The sequence below is a fragment of the Cervus elaphus genome, chromosome 19 (assembly GCF_910594005.1).
Source record: "Cervus elaphus chromosome 19, mCerEla1.1, whole genome shotgun sequence".
Classification (NCBI taxonomy): domain Eukaryota; kingdom Metazoa; phylum Chordata; class Mammalia; order Artiodactyla; family Cervidae; genus Cervus; species Cervus elaphus.
In genome coordinates, this window is record NC_057833.1 from 66,487,919 (window position 1) to 66,509,081 (window position 21,163).

Below are 21,163 nucleotides of genomic sequence, written 5' to 3' on the forward strand. Positions count from 1 at the left end.
TAAATGTTGATTTCATGTTAGAGTTTTTTATAGTCATTGAAAGAGTTATTTTAGACAGACTATGATATGTCACTCTTATGCATATATAAAAAGGAAATATACAGGTAGTGCCACCAATCAATGTGGCAGACATAAGAGATGCGGATTCCTTCCCTGGGTTGGGAAGATCCCCTGGAGGAGGGCATGGCAACCCACTCCACTATTCTTGCCAGGAAAATCCCATGAACAGAGGAATGTAGTGAGCTACAGACCATGGGTCACAAAGAGTCAGACACAGCTGAGCATGCATGCACACATACATGAAATAGACTTGGTTAAAGCATTCTGAAAACTTCTTCTTATTCAAAATTTGATCTTGTGAGTTCTTTCTTAAGAGTCATCAATAGCCATCTTTCCCCACGTGATACTGTTCTTTATGCCATCAAGACCTTTTCTGTCTTCTTAAAAGTTTTTTTATTGGAGTATGTTGTGTTAGTTTCAGGAATATAGCAAAGTGAATGTTATATATGTACATATATGCGCACATACATATACACTTGTTTTTATATTCTTTTACATACAGGTCTTTACAGAGTTCCCTGTGCTATACAGTAGGTCCCTATTAGTTATCTATTTTATATATAGTAGTATGTATATGTCAATTCTAATCTCCCAATTTATCTCCCTTCCTGACAATCATCATGGAGCAGCACTTTAAAAAGACTCCACAAAACAACCCCAAACTGATCTTGCTGGCCTGTTAAGTTAGGCTTCACAGTTATTTGAGCTGGCTTATCCATGATTGCCAGCTGAGCCGTGTTGTTAAAGGTGTGGTATTCACTGCCTTCCCATATCCACTTGATTTGTAGAGGTTAAAAGTCTCTTTTACTACCAAGAGTTTTTTTTTCTACAATTCAACACATTTTGGAGCTGGCATATTTACTGTTCCCACATGCACAGGCGATGACAATGGCTTCACAATTCCTTCCTCATCAACAATAACTGTCCACTTCAATTAATTAGAAGACAGTTTCATTTCAAAGAAACAGAAATATTGCTCATCTTAGAACCAGAGAAATATGATTATTATAAAACCATAAGCATTCACAGATGTTTTCAGGGTGTGTTTGATCATTCAATAGCCAAAGGTCTCCTTTCACTGAAACTGATTTATTTTCCTGAATAAGGAGGGAAATTATATACTTCTCAGTATCCCACAGTTTATAGAACAATAGGAAGAGGTAAGGATATATTGTGTAGGGAAATAAGCTAAAATCTTTCCTGTGACGATTTTCCTCCTAGGAAATCAGTGTTAATTGGTGCAGAAGCACAGATGTAGCATTATGGAATAAAACATTATGTCTTCTGTATTCCAACTATTAGCATAAGTCTGAGTGAAAAAAGTATTATAGAATCAGAATAAAAATTTCCTTAGATCATGTCAGCCTGAACATATGGAAATCAAGTGTCTCTGCCTCACAATGAACTCTTAAAATGAACAATTTGAGGAGGTCCCTGGTAATTCTTTGGCTGAAAAATATTCTATAATCAAATTCTGAATGCTATTTCCAGTTGCTACTATTTTCTGTTTTCACCCCAGCCAAACTGTGCTGAAGTATTTTAGTGACATTTATTGCTTCAAGAAGATTCCTACTGAGATTCTCTTCCTCTTAGCACGTACAATTTCTAGTTTAAAATTTAACTATCACTTTCCTCTCTCAATAGGAGGATTCAATCAGTACCCACCACCAGTGCTTGAGAACATCTGCAAACTCATTGATTCAGAAGACGAGGAAGATCAAAACATCGGTCTCCCGTGAGTTGGAAAGCTCTGATATTAATCAGTGACCTTTGATTGACTGAGCAGTGTGTAACTGGCTGATGGCAGGTATTAGGTGGAGGAAGCTGACGAGGTCTCTGGAGAAAGGCTCTTCACATGTTCCACAATCTGCAGCAGAAGTTACACATCAAGCATGCTTTCTGAATTGATGGATTTTATAACATCCTCATTAGCTTATTGCAGTTTTGCTTTAAACTTCATGGTTTCCTCAGAAATTTCCATATTGAAATTTTACCCCAGAATAGAACCCAGAATTCAGCCTCAACCTATCTCAACCTTACTTCCCATCTCTGTCCATCATGAGCACAGAGTTCCGGCCACCCTGGCCTCTTGTCTGCCCTGTGTGAACTGCTGTTTCACCCTTCTGAACCTCTGGTCACACTCCCTGAGACTTTGTTCCTCCCGGTAAAACCCTACCACCCCTCAAGGCCCCGACTGAAGCCGTTAACTCTTCAAAGCCCATCTTTACTCTCAGCCAAAATCCAGAGTTCTTCCTTGCTTAATTCTGTTTTACACCTCTGCTGAGGAGTTTATTACACTCTATCCCATTGTCTTGTCTCACTGAAGCCTGAGGTTCCATGTGATTCATTGTTTCGTTCCAAAAACATAGTATGAAAGACCCCATGATATCATTGCATATGTAAATATCTGGTTTTAGGTGCTAAGTCATGTCTGACTCTTGGTGACCCCATGGACTGTAGTCTGTCAGGCTCCTCTGTCCATGGGATGTCCCAGGCAAGAATACTGGAGTGGGTTGCCATTTCCTTCTCCAAAGGATCCTCCTGACCCAAGGATTGGATCCACATCTGCATTGGCAGGTGGACTTTTTTTTTTTTTTCCACCACTGAGCCATCAGGGAAGCCTGCACATGTAAACAATTTTCTTTAAATATTTTTTATGAATGAATATACAAATAATTAATCTGAATGGATCATGAACCTCAGCTAGAATGAGAATTTAGCTTATTTGATTGCTCTGTGCTTCTCTATTTCACAGACCTTGGATCCCTGACTGTAGCCTGTGAAAGTTCAGAGTTAGGCTCATAATGGCCCTGACTGATCACATTGCAATTAAGTAAAGAGCTTCTCAGAATAGATGCAGTCTTTCCCATATATCCAGGAGCAAAATGGGAAGATTAAAGTGTTCCTGTCATGTTGGTAGTTTAACAAGGAGCATCCATCAGTTCATACCTCCTGAAGGACAATATGGCACTGATGCCCTATGAAGCAGTGTTTCCTAATGTGGAATAGACAATAATCTTATTTAAAGGAAAATCCATTCTTACAGAACTATATTCTAATATAATGTCATTTAGGCATGTACAAAAATAAACTAGCTACAAATACCATATGTGTCTAGTTCCTAAGCAGCTAGCAAACAAAAACAAATTTATACATCAAACCCAAGGAAATTCAGTAAGACACTAATTTGTGTATTGGATGATTCTGTTTTGCCAAAATAGAATTCCTAAAAACAAAAAAGCATTTATAGCCAAGACATGGAAGTCATCTAAATGTCCTTTGACAGATGAATGGTTAAAGAAGACGAGGTACACACACACACATGATGGAATATCACTCAGCCATAAAAAACAAAACAATACCATTTGCGGCAACATGAATGGACCTGGAGGTTATCATACCAAGTGAAGGAAGCCAGACAAAGAGAAACAAGTATCATGTGATATTGGCTATATGTGGAATCTAAAAAAGTGATAGAAACGAACTTACTTACAAAACAGAAATAGACTCACAGACTTAGAAAATAAACTTGTGCTAACCAAAGGGGAAAAGAGTAAGGAGGTGGGATAAATTAAAAGTTTGGGATTAACATATACACACTGAAATTAAAGTGAAGTGTATAAAATAAGTAATCAACAAGGACCTACAGTATAGCACAGAGAACTACACTCAATATCTTGTAGTAACCTATAATGGAAAAGAATCTGTATGTGTATATATATATATATATACACACACATTCATATGTATATGTATGTAACCGAATCTCCTTGCTATACACCCGAAACTAACAAAACCTTGCAAATTAACCACACTTCAATGCATTTTTAAAACATAGTACACATTGGTAAGATATATAAAACATGATGCCTGTTGCAGCTCAGCTCGCTCTGCTTGATTTCATGAGGCCTTGATTCTCCAGCACTCGTCCTCACCTACACGGCCATAAAATGATCATTCCCACTCTATGTCATCATCTCATCTGGGTTTTGCTTGGTTTGAATGTATTCTTGATATGTTACATCAGACTTTATTTCCTTTCCTCTCTCAACAGTTCAAGTAGTGGGTGCCAAACACCAGTATCAATGCAAACGTAAACATGGATTTGAAATTGCGTATAGAGCCCTGGTAGCTTAGAGGGTAAAGCGTCTGCCTGCAATGAGGGAGACCTCGGTTTGATCCCTGGGTCGGGAAGATCCCCTGGAGAAGGAAATGGCAATCCACTCCAGTGTTCTTGCCTGGAGAATCCCATGGACAGAGGAGCCTGGTAGGCTGCAGTCCATGGGGTTGCAAAGAGTCAGAGACGACTGAGCGACTTCACTCACTCACTCATAGAGCCATTGATAAAATAAGAATAAAATTATATTGAATATGTTTTTACAATTGTCTAAATAAAAGCAAAAACATTTTCAAACTATCATTCTTACTCCAAAGAATGTAAATGTAAGCACCATTTTAGGAGGGATAATGTCAATGAGATATGCTTTATATAGTTTTATTCCTCTCAGGGTAGTTGATAGTAACTTAAATGACCATATTCTAGGTTTTCTGTGGAGACTGATATCAATCTGAGACACATTATTTAGTTTTCCCAAGTAACCTATGAGTTTCTTGTCATTTATCCAAAACTCAGTGACAAATTCAGTTCAGTTCAGTTGCTCACTCATGTCTGACTCTTTGCGACCCCAAGGACTGCAGCACACCAGGCCTCCCTGTCCATCACCAGCTCCTGGAGCTTGCTCAAACTCATGTCCATTGATTCAGTGATGCCATCTAACTATATCATTCTCTGTCATCCCCTTCTCCTCTTGCCTTCAATCTCTCCCAGCAACAGGGTCTTTTGAGTCAGTGCTCATCAGGTGGCCAAAGTATTGGAGTCTCAGCTTCAGCATCAGTCCTTCCAATGAATATTCAGGACTGATTTCCTTTGGGATGGACTGGTTGGATCTCCTTGCAGTCCAAGGGACTCTCAAGAGTCTTCTCCAACACCACAGTTCAAAAGCATCAATTCTTGCTCAGTTTTCTTTATAGTCCAGCTCTCACATCCATGCATGACTACTGGAAAAGTCGTAACCTTGACTAGACAGACCTTTGTTGGCAAAGTAATGTCTCTGCTTTTTAATATGCTGTCTAGGTTGGTCAAAACTTTCCTTCCAAGGAGTAAGTGTATTTTAATTTCATGGCTGCAGTCACCATCTGCAGTGATTCTGGAGCCCAAGAAAATAAAGTCTGTCACTGTTTCCACTGTTTCCCCATCTATTTCCCATGAAGTGATCAGACCAGATGCCATGATATTAGTTTTTCGAATGTTGAGTTTTAAGCCAGCTTTTTCACTCTCCTCTTTCACTTTCAACAAGAGGCTCTTCAGTTCCTCTTCACTTTCTGCCATCAGGGTGGTATCATCTGCATATCTGAGATTATTGATATTTCTCCCGGCAATCTTGATTCCAGCCTGTGCTTTCTCAAGCCCAGCGTTTCTCATGATGTACACTGCATATAAGTTAAATAAGCAGGGTGACAATATACAGCCTTGACGTACTCCTTCCCCAATTTGAAACCAGTTTGTTGTTCCATGTTCGATTCCAACTGTTGATTACTGATCTGGTATTCCCATCTCTTTAAGAATTTTCCACAGTTTGTTGTGATCCACACAGTCAAAGGCTTTTGTGTAGTCAATAAAGCAGAAGTAGATGTTTTTCTGGAACTCTCTTGCTTTTTCTATGATCCAACAGATGTAGGCAATTTTGATCTCTGGTTCTTCTGCCTTTTCTAAATCTAGCTTGAAAATCTGGAAGTTCTCGGTTCATGTGCTGTTGAAGTCTCACTTGGAGAATTTTGAGCATTACTTTGCTAGCATGTGAGATGAGTGTGATTATGCATTAGTTTGAACATTCTTTGGCATTGCCTTTGATTTATTTGATTTATTTCAACATATTAAATACTATTTCATAAGCTCTAAGCAAATGGGCAGGAGGGGAGGATAAATGGGAATTTACAAAAATGTATCAGTATATGCTTTTTAAGAAATGAAGTGTAGTTGATTTACAATATTATATGAGTTTCAGGGGTACAGCACCATGATTCAGTACTTTTACAGATTATATTCAAAGTTATTACAAGATAATAGCTATAAGTCCCTGTGCTATACAAAATATTCTTGTTGCTTATCTATTTTATACATAATAGTTTCAGATCTCTTAATCCCATACCATTAATCTGCCCCTCCCCCACCTTCTCCCCTGTGCTAATCACAAGTTTTTTCTCTGCATCTGTGAATCTGTTTCAGTTTTGCTATATACATTAATTTGTACTATTTTTTATATTCCACACATAAATAATACCATATTTTGTGTTTTTCTCTCAGACTTACTTAACTAACTATTAATATTCTCCAAGTCTATTCATGTACTTTCAAGTGGCAATATTCCATTCTTTTTATGATTGAGTAATATTCCATTGTATGTATATATATATATATATATATATATATATATATATATATATATACCACATCTTCTTAAACCAGTCATCCATTGATGGGCACTTGGGTGCTTCCATATCTTGGCTATTGTAAATAATACTGTTATGAACATTGTGGTGCATATATCTTTTCAGATTAGTATTTTTTAGTGGTTTTGTTTTCTTCTTATATATGCCCAGGAGAAGAATTTCTGGATCATATGGAAGCTCTCTTTTTTTTTTAAGGTTTTTTTAAGGACCCTCCATACTGCTCTGCCAAATGGCTGCACCGATTTACATCCCCACTCAGTATACAGGGGTTCCCTTTTTCCATGTTCTCTCAAACATTTGGTATTTTGATGTTTGCTATTCTGACAGGTGTGAGGATATATCTCATTGTGGTTTGTATTTTTCTGGTGATTAGCAATGTTGAGCATCTTTTCATGTGCCTGCTGGTCATCTGTATGTCTTCTTTGGAGAAATATCTGTTTGGGTTTTCTCTCTTTTTTTAATTGGGTTGTTTTTTTGGCATTGAGTTGTATGAAGTATCTATCTCTTTTGAATACTAACCCCTCATAAGACATATCATTTGCAAATATTTTCTCCTGCTCCCTATGTTCTCTTTTAGTTTTGTCAGTGGCTTCCTTTGCTGTGCAAAAGCTTTTAAGTTTAATTTAATCCTGCTTCTTTATTTTTGCTTTTATTTCTTTTACCTGAGAAGACAGTTCCAAAAAATATTGCTATGATTCATGCCTATGTTCTCTTGTAGGACTTTTATGGTTTCCAGTCTTCACATTTAGGTCTATAATCTATTTTGAGTTTATTTTTGTATACGGTGTGAAGAAATGTTCTAATTTCATTGTTTTACATACAGCTCTCCATTTTCTCACACCACTAATGGAAGAGATTGTCTTTTCTCCATTGTACATTCTTGCTTTTTTCTGTCATAGATAGATTAATTATCCATAAGTGTGTGGGCTTATTCCTGGGCTCTGTATTCTGTTTCATTGATCTATGCATCTATTTTTGTACCAGTACCTTGCTATTTTGATTACTGTAGCTTTGTAGTATAGTCTGAAGTCTGGGAGAATGGAGTCTCCAGCTTTTTTTTTTTTCAAGCTTGTTTTGGTAAGTCAAGGTCTTTTGTGGTTTCATATGAATTTTAGGATTATTTTTTCTAGTTCTGTGAAAAATTTTCATGGATATTTTGATAGAGATTGCATTAAATCTGTAGATTGTTTTGGGTAGCATGGCCATTTAAACAATATTAATTCTTCCAACCCAAGTGCAAATTATATCTTTTATTTCTTTGTATCATTTTTAATTTTCTGTATCAATGTTTTATTGTTTTCAGAGTATGGGTCTTTTCCCTCCTTGGTATTTTATTCTTTTTGATACAATTTTAAATGGGATTGATTTTTTGCTTTCTCTTTCTGAGAGTTCATTATTCATATATAGAAAAGCAATAGATTTCTGTATATTAATCTTGTGTCCTGTGACTTTGCTTAATGCATTTATTGGTTCTGATACTCTTGGGGTAGAGCCTTTAGGATATTCTGCATAAAGTCTCATTCCATCTGCAAATAGGGACAGTTTTGTTTCTTCTGTTCCAATTTGGATGCCTTTTATTTCTTTTACTTATCTGATTGCTATGACTAGAACTTTCAGAATTATGTTAAATAGAGGTAGTGAGAGTGGATATCCTTGTCTTGTTCCTAGAGTTAGAGGAAAACCTTTCTGCTTTTCACCATTGCATATGATGTTAGCTGCAGATTTGTCATAAATGGTCTTTATTATGTTAAGATACGTTCCTTCTATACCCACTTTGATCATGAATGAAGGTTGAATTCGTTACATGCTTTTACTGCATATGCTGAGATGATCGTGTGATTTTATGTCTTTCCTTCTGTTAATGTGGTATATCACACTGATTGATTTGTGTATTTTCAACCATTCTTGTGTCCCTGGAATAAATCTGACTTGACATGTGGTTTATGATTCTTTTATATACTGTTGGATTCAGTTTGCTAATATTTTATTGAGAAGTTTTGCATCCTATACTCATCTAAGACACTGGCATATAATTTTCTTTTTTTTGGAGTGTCTTTGGTTTTGGTTTCAGGATATTGGTGGCCTTTTATAATGAATTTGGGAGTGTTCTGTCCTCTTGAATATTTTTGAATAGGTTAAGAAGGATAGGTATTAGTTCTTCTCTACATGTTTGGTAGAATTCCCCATGTAGTGTAATGAATCTTAATGAATTATTTGATTGAAATAAGTTTAGATTTTTAACACCCAACTATCATTCTAAGAAGTAATTAAGTAACCATATTAAATCATTGGGATGTTTTGTTTATATTCCCCTAATACAAATAAAACTAAAACTTCCCTGAAGTTTAAACTTTTCCTAAAGTTTTAGTTCACCTAAAACCTTCCTTTTTATCTTCTAGATTTACCCCTGCACCTTATGAGATTTCTTCAGGAGAGAACATCATTGGTCAGAGATTGAGTGCTAGGAGAGATGCACCTTTTGTACTGGAGGACAATGGAAGTGACCACTTGGTTTACATTCCAAGCCAGATGCTCATGCCACAGAAATTAATGACTAAATATGAAGAAGATTGGGGTTCTGAAGCAATCACAAGTCTCACATCTGGTAAGGAAATGAAAAGTTATACTGAATAACTTGATCTTCATTTTTTTAACACTAATAGGGAATCAAAGAAACAAGCATGATATAAAAAGCAAGTTTTTTTCAAGTTCAAGATGGTGGCTACAACTGCTGTTTTTATTTGATTTGAAGATTTAAATGGTCACAGGTACCATTCTGGAAATCACTGGTAAGCCCTAAGAAACATCCCTGATATTCTCACCAAACTTAAGATTTCTCTAGAAGCCACAATTTAAGCCACAATTTAGGTTAGTGTGACGTAGAAGGAGGCAATATAGAGAAATACCATAGCAAAGGAGGAGTTAAAATAACTTAAAAGTTGCCCTGGCCAGTGCCCCAGAATTTGTGAATGTATAAGATGGTGTAAGGTTCCTCCCTCCCACTGGAAATAAATTAAATACTCCACTGTCTACTGTATACATTTTAATGGCAAAGCAGAAATGCTTTTTGTCAGAGTTTAATAGTTTCAAACAAATCAGATACATAGAATTTTGGCCTTATTTTCTTTTTAAAGGGTGACATTCTAAAAGACTGGTCAGCTATTCCATCTATGCATCTGGAGTCTTTCAAAATGCTCATTTGGCCAGAGTGCAAACATTTAAAGCATTATATCATAAGTATCATGTGTACTGTTAGCATATGCAAGTTTGAAAGAAAAGGGGGCCAACTGCATGCCAATTATTCACAAGAATGAATAATACTAATTCTTAGTAACTTCCTTGGATAAATAAATGTTCTATTCTTTGGGCTCAACTCTCATGTCCCCATGTTTCCCCCTATTTCTGAAATATATAAGTTTGAATTTTACCTTTAAAAATAGCTAAAATTTCCTTTATAGAAGCTAGAATTCAGAATTAAAAAGTCAATCAATCACTAGTTGAAAAATAAGACTTTTTAAAAAAGATAATAGAGTAAAACTGCATGTACATAGTTCCTTGGCATTAAGGTATTCAAGTATGTTCATTGCTTATTTAAAACAGATATTATCATTATATAGACATAGCTTAAAGAAGAGAATAAAAAATTGTTTTTCTTAATGAATGCAGTTAATTTGGGGTATTCATTCTAATGATATGGGAATTAAAACAGTTCTCAAGGCCCGGGAATTTATCATGCTAAAGTTTTAAAAACAGAAAAAGAGAAATTCTCTTGGCAGTTTTTTAAATACTAAATGGTCATTTGTGATAGTATGGTTAGAGGTAAGCATTTTAAAGTCTGGTAATTCAAAAGTGTGAACCTTTTCAAGAAAGGCAGAAATAATTGGATACTTAAGGGGGAAAAAAAGAAACTCATCTTTGCAGCCATCTTTAATGAACATTGTTCAGTAATAATAGAAAGACTTTTCACTTGGTTTTTCAGATGTCTGGGAATGGAGATACTCATAAAAGTACCAGTTTAAGGTCTAATTTGGCTGAAGAAATAATTGTTGCATGGCTCTATAGGGAAAAGTGTCAATTTTCTCTTATCCCCACCTCACACAATTTCTCTTGCAGTGGGTTGAAGTGTGTTGAGAGTTCCATGGAGGATTATGTCAAGTTGTAATTTCCTGGAAACAGAGTCTCAGACCTATGGATAACATATATATATATATATTTTTCCTTTATGATAAATCTGAGTCTCAGATCATCAGTATTGTCTAGGGACTTTGTACTATTCTTATCTGTTTTTTTCTCTTTAAAATCATTGTTAGCTGGTTGTTAAAAGCTGCTAAGAACTTTCTGTATAATGTGTCATCCTCAAGGAGAATAAATTGTAGTTCAGATATTTTATTTAGTCACCAAGAGATGAGCTTTGATATGTTCCAGATGTATTGCACAAATAAAAGGTTGATAACGTCCATATGCTATGCATAATACTCGTTTATAATGTGATTCATGTGGCCAATAGCTAATTTTTGTGCCGTTGAACTGAGAGTCCTGCAGAAGTCAGGAATCTTAACCACTGAAGAATTTTTAGTTCCCAGAGTACTGCAGCTGGTAATGAGTTGTGTATCACTCTCTTTCATAAGAAACACAACCACGGTCTCTTTACCTAGTCCTCTCCCTCTGCTGCTTCCTCGCTACTCTGGTTTCCAATTCAGCTTTAATTCCATCTTCTTTCCTGGCCCGCTCCACTCCTTCCTTTCAGTTCAGTCGCTCAGTCGTGTCCGACTCTTTGAGACCCCATGAACCACAGCACGCCAGGCCTCCCTGTCCATTATCAACTCCCGGAGTCCTCTCAAACCCATGTCCACTGAGTCAGTGATGCCATCCAACCATCTCATCCTCTGTTGTCCCCTTCTCCTCCTGCCCCCAACCCCTCCCAGCATCAGGATCTTTTCCAATGAGTCAGCTCTTTGCATCAGGTGGCCAAAGTATTGGAGTTTCAGCTTCAGCATCGGTCCTTCCAATCAATACTCAGGACTGATCTCCTTTAGGATGGACTGGTTGGATCTCCTTGCAGTCCAAGGGACTCTCAAGAGTCTTCTCCAACACCACATCAATTCTTCTGTGCTCAGCTTTCTTTATAGTCCAACTCTCACATCCATAGATGACCACTGGAAAAACCATAGCCTTGACTAGATGGACCTTTGTTGACAAAGTAATGTCTGCTTTTTAGTATGCTGTCTAGATTGGTTATAACTTTCCTTCCAAGGACTAAGCGTCGTTTAATTTCATGGCTGCAATCACCATCTGCAGTGATCTTGGAGCCCAGAAAAATAAAGTCAGCCACTGTTGCCACTGTTTCCTCGTCTATTTGCCATGAAGTGATGGGACTGGATGCCATGATCTTAGCTTTCTGAATGTGAAGCTTTAAGCCAACTTTTTCACTCTCCTCTTTCACTTTCATCAAGAGGCTCTTTAGTTCCTCTTCACTTTCTGCCATCAGGGTGGTGTCATCTGCATATCTGAGGTTATTGATATTTCTCCCAGCAATCTTGATTCCAGCTTGTGCTTCTTCCAGCCCAGTGTTTCTCATGATGTACTCTGCATATAAGTTAAATAAGCAGGGTGACAATATACAGCCTTGACGTACTCCTTTTCCTATTTGGAACCAGTTTGTTGTTCCATGTCCAGTTCTGACTGTTGCTTCCTGACCTGCATACAGGTTTCTCAGGAGGCAGGTCAGGTGGTCTGGTATTTCCATCTCTTTCAGAATTTTCCACAGTTTATTGTGATCCACACAGTCAAAGGCTTTGGCATAGTCAATAAAGCAGAAATAGTTTTTCTGGAACTCTCTAGCTTTTGTGATGATCCAGTGGATGTTGGCAATTTGATCTCTGGTTCCTCTGCCTTTTCTAAAACCAGCTTTAACATCTGGAAATTCATGGTTCATTGTATTGCTGAAGCCTGGCTTGGAGAATGTTGAGCATTACTTTACTAGCATGTGAGATGAGTGCAACTGTGTGGTAGTTTGAGCATTCTTTGGCATTGCCTTTTACCGCAGCTCAAAGACAATTTGTATCAGAATTACCTGGAAACCCTTCCTAAGCACAGATTCCTAAGCCTTTCTCAGTACTACTTCTTCATATTTAGGGGTGTGTGTGTAGCTAGGAAAAAGCTACAAGCTTTAAAACCACCCTAGGTGATTTCTGTAGGTACTCATTTTTGAGATCCACTATCCCAGTGATTCTCGAAGGGTATCTGTACACCATCAGTGTCAGCACCACGTGGGAACCTAGAACTGCACTCGTCCTGGGTCTGCTGAAGCAGAAACTGGGGGGTGGGGCTTGGCCCTTTGATGTTTAACAAGCAACACAGGTGATTCTCATCCAGGCTGATGTTTAAGAACCACTGTGCATGCGACCACTTTAGCGTACCAGAGTTGCTCTGCATTCTCAGCCAAAATCAACTGAGTAACTACTGATAGTGTCACAGAACAGAAGAATGCCTATTGCCGAAGGGATCCAGGTGAACTGGTTTATAATTTTATTTAACTCACCCAAGAGCACTGAACATTCATCCACCCATCTCTTTATCTAACATCTATCTAAGAAACATTTTTAAGATCCAAATATGTGGAGATCATATGCGTGTTATGCACGCTAAGTCGCTTCAATTGTGTCCGACTCTCTGCGACCCTATGCTGTGGACAGCAGCCCACCAGGCTCCTCTGTCCACAGGATTCTCCAGGCAAGCATACTGGAGTGGGTTGCCATTTCCTTCTCCAAGAGATTATATAGTGATACCATTACACATTTTGACCAAGACCTCCACAATATAAAAATTCCTTGGAAAATTCAGTTCCTCTTAGTTACTCACCAATGGATTACACATAGTTCTTTGGAATTATGTAATGAAAAATGATAGTTTAATGCTAATTAAATTCAGCTGTTGATCCAATGGTGAGACTGGCACTTCCATTAAGGATGCTGTGTTAATACTTAAGGCATGATTAGTCTACTGTCAAGATTAAACAGGGACAGGATAATTTTTTAAAATGTGGAATACCAACCCAAACTCAGCTTAGGGCTCACTCATAGCTTTAAGTGGTCCCTGGCCTTAGGACAACTTCAACTGATGTTCTTTTCAATGAATTTTATTAAGTAATGAGAAGGAACACTTCCTTCTTAAAACTAGGCTGGAGTTGTTCACAAGGGAATTGCCTAGATTTTGCCTTACATTTTTATTGGGTTGGACAAAAATTTCACTTGGATTTTGCTGTAACACCCGAACAAATTTTTTGATCAAGCCAATATTTTTCTAACTTGACTGTGATCTATAATCAGCTTTTTTTTTTTTTTTTAAAGTCAGTGTATCTTTTTTACTTTGAATCAGTCATAACGTATTAAAGCCGGAAAGGTGTTTAGTGATTTGTTCTTATTGTCGTTCAGTCACCAAGTCATGTGAACTCTGTGACCTCATTTAGTGGTTAGCTCTTGCAAATTTACCTGGAGGTGATTCCATCCTACTCCACCCTAAGAGGCATATTGAGGTGTCTGGAGACACTGTTTAGTTCTCATAACTGGAAGGTGCTCCTGGTAGCTGGTGGGTGGAGGCCACAGACGCTGCCAAGCACCCTGAGGTGTGCACTGGACATCCCCTCACAACAAAGAATTATGCAGTCAGAGTGTCAATAGCGAAACAGACCCTGTCAGAAGAAACTCCACGCCCTCAAGATTATGAAACTAAAATACTAGTTCTGTATAGGACTCGTGACTTCTACACACTGTCCACTGTTTCCCAGTACACCCTCAGGGTTCTGCTAATTTTTGAGAAAAATTATATAGATACTATCAGTTCAGTTCAGTTCAGTTGCTCAGTCGTGTCCAACTCTTTGTGACCCCATGAATGGCAGCATGCCAGGCCTCCCTGTCCATCACCAGCTCCCAGAGTTTGCCCAAACTCATGTCCACTGAGTCAGTGATGCCACCTAACCATCTCATCCTCTGTCATCCCCTTCTCCTCCTGCCCTCAATCTTTCCCAACATCAGGGTCTTTTCAAATGAGTCAGCTCTTCGTATCAGGTGGCCAAAATATTGGAGTTTCAGCTTCAACATTATACCATATAAAATTTTCTTACAATCACAAATCAGATAATTTAGCACACTGAGATGTTTGTGGAGTGGAACACATTCTTTGGCATGTATGTTTGCATGCGCTTCCAAGGTCACTCAGTAGTAAAGAATCCATCTGCCAGTTCAGGAGATGCAGGAGACTCAGGTTCAGTCCCTGGATCAGGAAGATCTCCTGGAGGAGTAAATGGCAACCTACTCCAGTGTTCTTGCCTGGGAAATCCAATGGACAGAGGAGCCTGGTGGGCTACAGTCCTCAGGGTCACAAAGAGCTGGACATAACTGAGCGAATGAGCACACACACACACAGGCTTACATAGTTTTATTCAGTTACATATCCTGCTTTGCACACATGTTACACATTTTACATATTGCTGCAAGCTTCATACTGATTTTTCTGTTCTCTCATAATGTTTCTCTCAGTGAAGGAATGTACTTAACTGTTTATCTCTTGAACACTTAGCTTGCTTCCAAATTTTGTTGTTACGTGTTGAATTTGAATACATATATCTTCTGCTACACTAAAATCTGTACTGGAATTAAATGCAGCAGAATTGGCTTCTGAGTCACCCATCAAAACAGTCCCCTAGCTGAACAACCTACTTTCATATTAGTACATGTGTGAAAGAGGTCAGTGGTAGAATTGGGGTTATGTCTGAACTGTAGTGACACATCTCATGAATGCTTTAGGAAATCTCAACCATCTGGATGCTCTTTGGGAGACAAACTGAGTCTTCTGTTAATATTAAACTGTAGACAGGTTGTAGCATTCACTTTTGTTCAGGAATTTATTGTATAGTTATTATAGTTTGGGTGATTTCCTTGAAGATTTTGAGTATGGCAGAGTTAACGTGAATTGTGAGTTCAAGATACGTGGATGATTTGACTTCACAGGTTGCTTCTGTAGGTCTCATGCAATCATTTGTTGCAATTACTAAAGCAATGTTCTACAGTGTTAGCAACACTTTTTTCATTGGGGCCCTTTGATAATGGAATAAAACGTGGATAGCTGAAGAAATAACTGGGTGATGTTAGTGGTGGTGATGCAGGAAGCAGTGGTAGCCTTTACCATTGGTATGTATTTAGTTGCTTAGTCGTGTCCAACTCTTTGCGACCCCATAGACTGTAGCCTTCCAGGCTCCACAGTCCATGGAATTCTCCAGGCAAGAATACTGGACCGGGTAACCAGAGATCAAACCAGTGTCTCCTGCATTGCAGGCAGATTCTTTCCTGTCTGAGCCACCAGGGAAGCCAGGACTTGCTATAGGAAAGGACTCTGCCAAGCATTTAAGTGAATTTTTCTATGAATATTAATGCAGCAAATATTTGTTTGGCTCCTGTTCTGAATTAAACCCCATGCTAGTCTTAGATTAAAAAAAAAAATAAGATTCAGACAGAGGCCCTGTCTTAAAAGGAGGCTATAATCTGATAGAGTATACTCTGTGTGTACAAAAAAATAAATGCCTAATACAAATCAGAAAGTATTCAGTTCAAAAAAGTGCAGATGGAATTCTTCGGGGACCAATATTGATTTCAGCATTGCATACACTGTCTCACCTGATGGAACAATGCATTAGGAATAACAGTAGCTAATAATAGTAATAAGTTACTGCTTATTTACTATGTGCAACTATGTACCAGGCACTGTGCTAAACTCTTTTTAAATTAATACATGACTTCATTTCATCCTTAACCCCCAAATCTGTTATTATTATAATGGCTATTATATTTTACAGATGAGGACACTAATGCAAAGAACCACAAGCACAAATTATAAGCAGCAGAGCCAGAATTCAAACCCATGCCCGTTTCCACAAAAATGCTAACTCTCTTTAATTTAAGGAAAATTGCTTTACAATGCTGTGTTGGTTTCTGCTGTCCAACAACTTGAATCAGCCATAATTATACATATGTCTTCTCCCTCTTAAGGGCTTCCTTGGTGGCTCAGAGGGTAAAGCCTCTGCCTGCAATGCAGGAGACCCGGGTTTGATCCCTGGGTTGGGAAAATCCCCCGGAGAAGGCAATGGCAACCCACTCCAGTACTCTTGCCTGGAAAATCCCATGGAAGGAGGAGCCTGGTAGGCTACAGTCCACGGGGTCGCAAAGAGTCGGACGTGACTGAGCGGCTTCACTTCCCTTTCCTTTCTCCCTCTTGAGCCTCTTTCCCTTCCTCCCATCCCACTCTCTAGGCCATCACAGGGCACCAGGCCAGGCATCTTCAGTTACACAGCAGCTTCCCACTAACCATCTCTTTTACACATGGCAGTGTGTGTGTGTCAAAGCTGGTCTCTCAACTCATCCCACCCTTCCTTCCCCCACTGTGTCCACAGGTCATTCTCAACTGAGTTCACCAGTACCACTTTTGTAGATTCCATATATATGTGTTAATACACAACACTTGTTTTTCTCTTTCTTAGTTCACCCTGTATACACTCTGTATTCATCCACCTCCACAGAATTGACTCAAATTCACTCTTTTCGTGGCTGAGTAATATTCCATTGTATATATGTACCACATCGTTTTTTATCTATGCATCTGTAGATGGACATCTAGGTTGCTTCCATGTCCTGGCTATTGTAAATAGTGCTGCAATGAACATAGGAGTACATGTTTTTTTTTTAGAATTTTGGCTTTCTCAGGGTATATGCCCAGGAGTGAGAGTGCTGTATCATAATGGTAGATTTATTCCTAGTATTTAAAGGAATGTCCATACTGTTCTCCATTAAGGCTATGTCAGTTTACATTCCCACTAAGAGTGTAGGAGGGTTCCCTTGTCTCCACATCTTCTCTAGCACTTGTCTGTAGATTTTTTGATAATGGCCATTCTGGCTGGGGTGAACAGATAGCTCGTGTTAGTTTGATTTGCGTTTCTGTAATAATGAGCGATGTTGAGCATCTTTTCATGTATTTATTAGCCATGTGTATGTGTTCTTTGGAGAAATGTCTGGTTAAGTATGCCTGTTTTTTTACTAGGTTGTTTGTTTTTCTGATATTGAGCTGTATAAGTTGCTGCTTATATATTTTGGAGATTAATCCTTTGTTAGGCGTTTCATCTGCAATTATTTTCTACTGTTCTGAGGGTTGTCTTTCAATCTTTATAGTTTCCTTTGCTTTGGACTTTTAAAGCTTTGACCTTTTACTAGGTCACTGTTTATTTTTGTTTTTATTTCCTTTACTCTAGGAGATGGGTCAAAGAGGATATTGGTGTAATTTATGTCAAAGAATGTACTGCCAATGTTTTCCTCTAAGATCTTTATAGTTTCTGGCCTTATATTAAAGTCTTTAATCCATTTTGAGTTTCTTTTTTTGTATGGTGTTAGAAAATGTTCGAGTTTCATTCTTTCACATGTGGCTGTACAGTTTTCCTAGCACTGTTCATTGAAGAGATTGTCTTTTCTCCGTTGTATATTCTTGCCTCCTTTGTCAAAGACAGGTTGCCCATAGATGTGTGGGTTTATCTCTGGGCTTTCTATCTTGTTCCATTGGTCTATATTTCTGTTTTTCTGCCAGTACCATACTTTCTTGATGACTGTGGCTTTGTAGTATAGTCTGAAGTTGGGAAGGTTGATTTCTCTAGCTCAGTTTTTCTTTCTGAAGATTGCTTTGACTATTCAGATCTTTTGTGTTTCCATATAAGTTGTGAGCTTTTTTGCTCTAGTTCTGGTGAAAAATGCCATTGGTAGTTTGATAAAGATTACGTTGAATCTGTAGATTTCTTGGGGGTAATATAGTCATTTTCAAAATATTTATTCTTCCAATCCAAAAGCATGGTATATTTCTCCATCTGTTTGTGTTGTTTTTGATTTCTTTCATCAGTGTCTTATAGTTTTCTGTATACAGGTCTTTTGTTTCTTTAGGTAGGTTTATTCCTAGGCATTTTATTTTTGTTGCAGTGATGAATGGGATTGTTTCCTTAATTTCTCTTTCTGATTTTTCATTGTTAGTGTATAGGAAAGCTAGGAATTTCATGTATTAATTTTACATCCTGCAACTTTACTATATTCTTGATTAGCTCTAGCAATTTTCTGGTGGCATTTTTAAGATTGTCTATGTGAAATATCTGCAAACAGAATTTTATTTCTTCTTTTCCAATCTGGAAACCTTTTATTTCTTTTTATTCTCTGATTACTGTGGCTAAGACTTCCAAACCTATGTTGAATAATATTGGTGAGAGTGGGCACCCTTGTCTTGTTCCTGATCTCAGAAAAAATGCTTTCAGTTTTTCACCATTGAGAATAATGTTTACTTTGGATTTGTCATATATGGTTTTTATTTTGTTGAGGTATGTTCCTTCTATGCCTACTTTCTGGAGAGTTTTTTTTTTTTTTAATCATAAATGAGTGTTGAATTTTGTTGAAAGCTTTCTCTGCATCTATTGAGATGATCATGTGATTTTTATCTTTCAGTTTGTTAATATAGTATATCACATTGATTGATTTGTGTATATTGAAGAATTCTTGCATCCTTGGGATAGAGCCCACTTGGTCACGATGTATCATCTTTTTAACATATTTTTGGACTCTGTTTCCTAGAATTTTGTTGAGAATTTTGGCATCTGTATTCATCAGTGACACTAGTACATGATTTTTTTGTGGTTTGTCTTGTTTTGGTATCAGGATGATGGTGGCTTAGTAGAATGAGTTTGGGAATTTTCCTTCCTCTTCAATTTTCTGGAAGAGTTGAGCAAGATAGGTGTTTATCTCTTCTCTAAACTTTTCATAGAATTTGCCTGTGAAACCATCTGGCCCGAGGTTTCTGCTTGTTGGAAGATTTTTTTACTATAGTCTTGATTTCCATTCTTGTGATTGGTCTGTTCATATTTTCTATTTCTTCCTGGTTCAGTCTTGAAAAGTTTTAATTTTCTAAAAATTTTTCCATTTATTCAAGGTTGTGCATTTTATTGGCACATAGTTGCTTGTAGTAATCTCTTGTGATACATTGTATTTCTGTGTTGTCTGTTGTAATTTCTTCTTTTTCATTTCTAATTTTATTGGGTTGACTCTTTTTTCTGAGTTTGGCTAATGATTTGTCAAATTTTTTTAATCTTCTCAAAGAACAAGCTTTGGTTTTATTGATTTTTGCTATTATCTCCTTCATTTCTTTTTCATTTATTTCTGCTTGAAGCTTTATGATTTATTTACTTCTACTAACTTTGGGGTTCTTTTTGTTCTTCTGTTTCTAATTGCTTTAGATGAAAGGTTAAGTTGTTTATTTGATGTTTCTCCTGTTTCTTGAGGTAGGTTTGTGTTTCTGTAAACTTCCCTCTTAGCACTGCATTTACTGCATCCCATAGGTTTTGAGGTGACATGTTTTCATTGTCATTTGTTTCTAGGTATTTTTTTTTATTCCCTCTTTGATTTCTTCACTGAACTCTTGGCTATTCAGAATAAATAGCTCTTGGTTGTTTATTCTCTATATATTTGTGTTTTTCCCCTATAGTTGATATCTAATATTATAGCACTGTGGTCAGAAAAGATGCTTGTTACAAGATCAGTTTTTTAAAAAACTTACCATAGCTTAATTTGTGGCCCAAGATGTGATCTATCCTGGAGAAAGTTCTGTGTGAATTTGAGAAAAAAGTGAAATCTACTGTTTTTGGATGAAATGTCCTGTAGATATGAATTAGGTCCATCTGGTTCAATGTATCCTTCAAAGCTTCTGTTTCCTTACTAATTTTCTGTCTGGATGATCTGTCCATTGGTGTAAGTGGGGTGTTAAAGTTGAAAAAGGAAATACGTATGGAGAGAGTGGTAGTAAGAAGAATGTCCTCCTGAGTCCTCCATTGTCCTCTCCAGCCAATCTGCCTCATCAGGAAGTCTTCGAATTTTCTAGGCAGGTCTCTAAACCCACTGTGCGGTCAGCTCAGACTCAGACCTGGCCTTACTCCAGTTTGTACCTGCTCCCAAACCCCACAGTTGCCCCCGCAGTTCACAGTTTCAGGCTAATTGCGGGGATTTGATCCTATGCGTCTGTGGCTCCATGAACAAACTCCCTTCCTTTCCCTTGCTCACACCGCCACGGGTGTTCCGCTTTGGTTTGGGGCCTGCCTCTGCTTGTAGGACACCCTCCAGTGTTTGTTCCCCTCCCAGACCAGAGAGGTTGAAAGCAGCAGCTTATTAGGGCTCACTTGCTCAGTCAGGCTGGCGAGAGAGCGGGGTATGAAAGCCACAAGTGGGGTGTTTGGGGAGTGCCTTCTGCAGCCGAGGCCTGCGGGAAGTTGCTGCAGTCGGAGGCGGGTCGTGTGCTCTCCCAAGGGAGTCGGCGCTGAGTCGTGTGTCCCTTGACAGAGGCAAGTCTCACAGGCTCCTAGGAAGGTGTGGGCAGCCACTGTGCCCGGTCATGGGTCCGTGACAGCTGATATCTCTGGGGCTGGGACCGCAGGGGCGGTGTTTTGTCTCCTGCCTCAGGCACTTGCCCTGGCTTTGGCTGTGGCCATTTGGCTTGCATTCCCCTCTCTGGATCATAAACTGCAGTCACA

At 38.2% G+C, this 21,163-nt stretch overlaps 1 protein-coding gene across 4 annotated transcripts in view; it reads left to right on the forward strand.

Moving 5' to 3' along the window:
* Window positions 1-21,163, forward strand: part of COL6A5 (collagen type VI alpha 5 chain) — a 152,456-nt gene that overhangs the window by 96,557 nt on the left and 34,736 nt on the right. For all 4 annotated transcript variants that reach the window (XM_043875110.1, XM_043875111.1, XM_043875112.1 and 1 more), the window contains exons 36-37: window positions 1,705-1,795; window positions 8,970-9,175. In XM_043875110.1, the coding sequence (XP_043731045.1) occupies window positions 1,705-1,795; window positions 8,970-9,175 (297 nt within the window). The remainder of the gene's footprint in view (window positions 1-1,704; window positions 1,796-8,969; window positions 9,176-21,163) is intronic.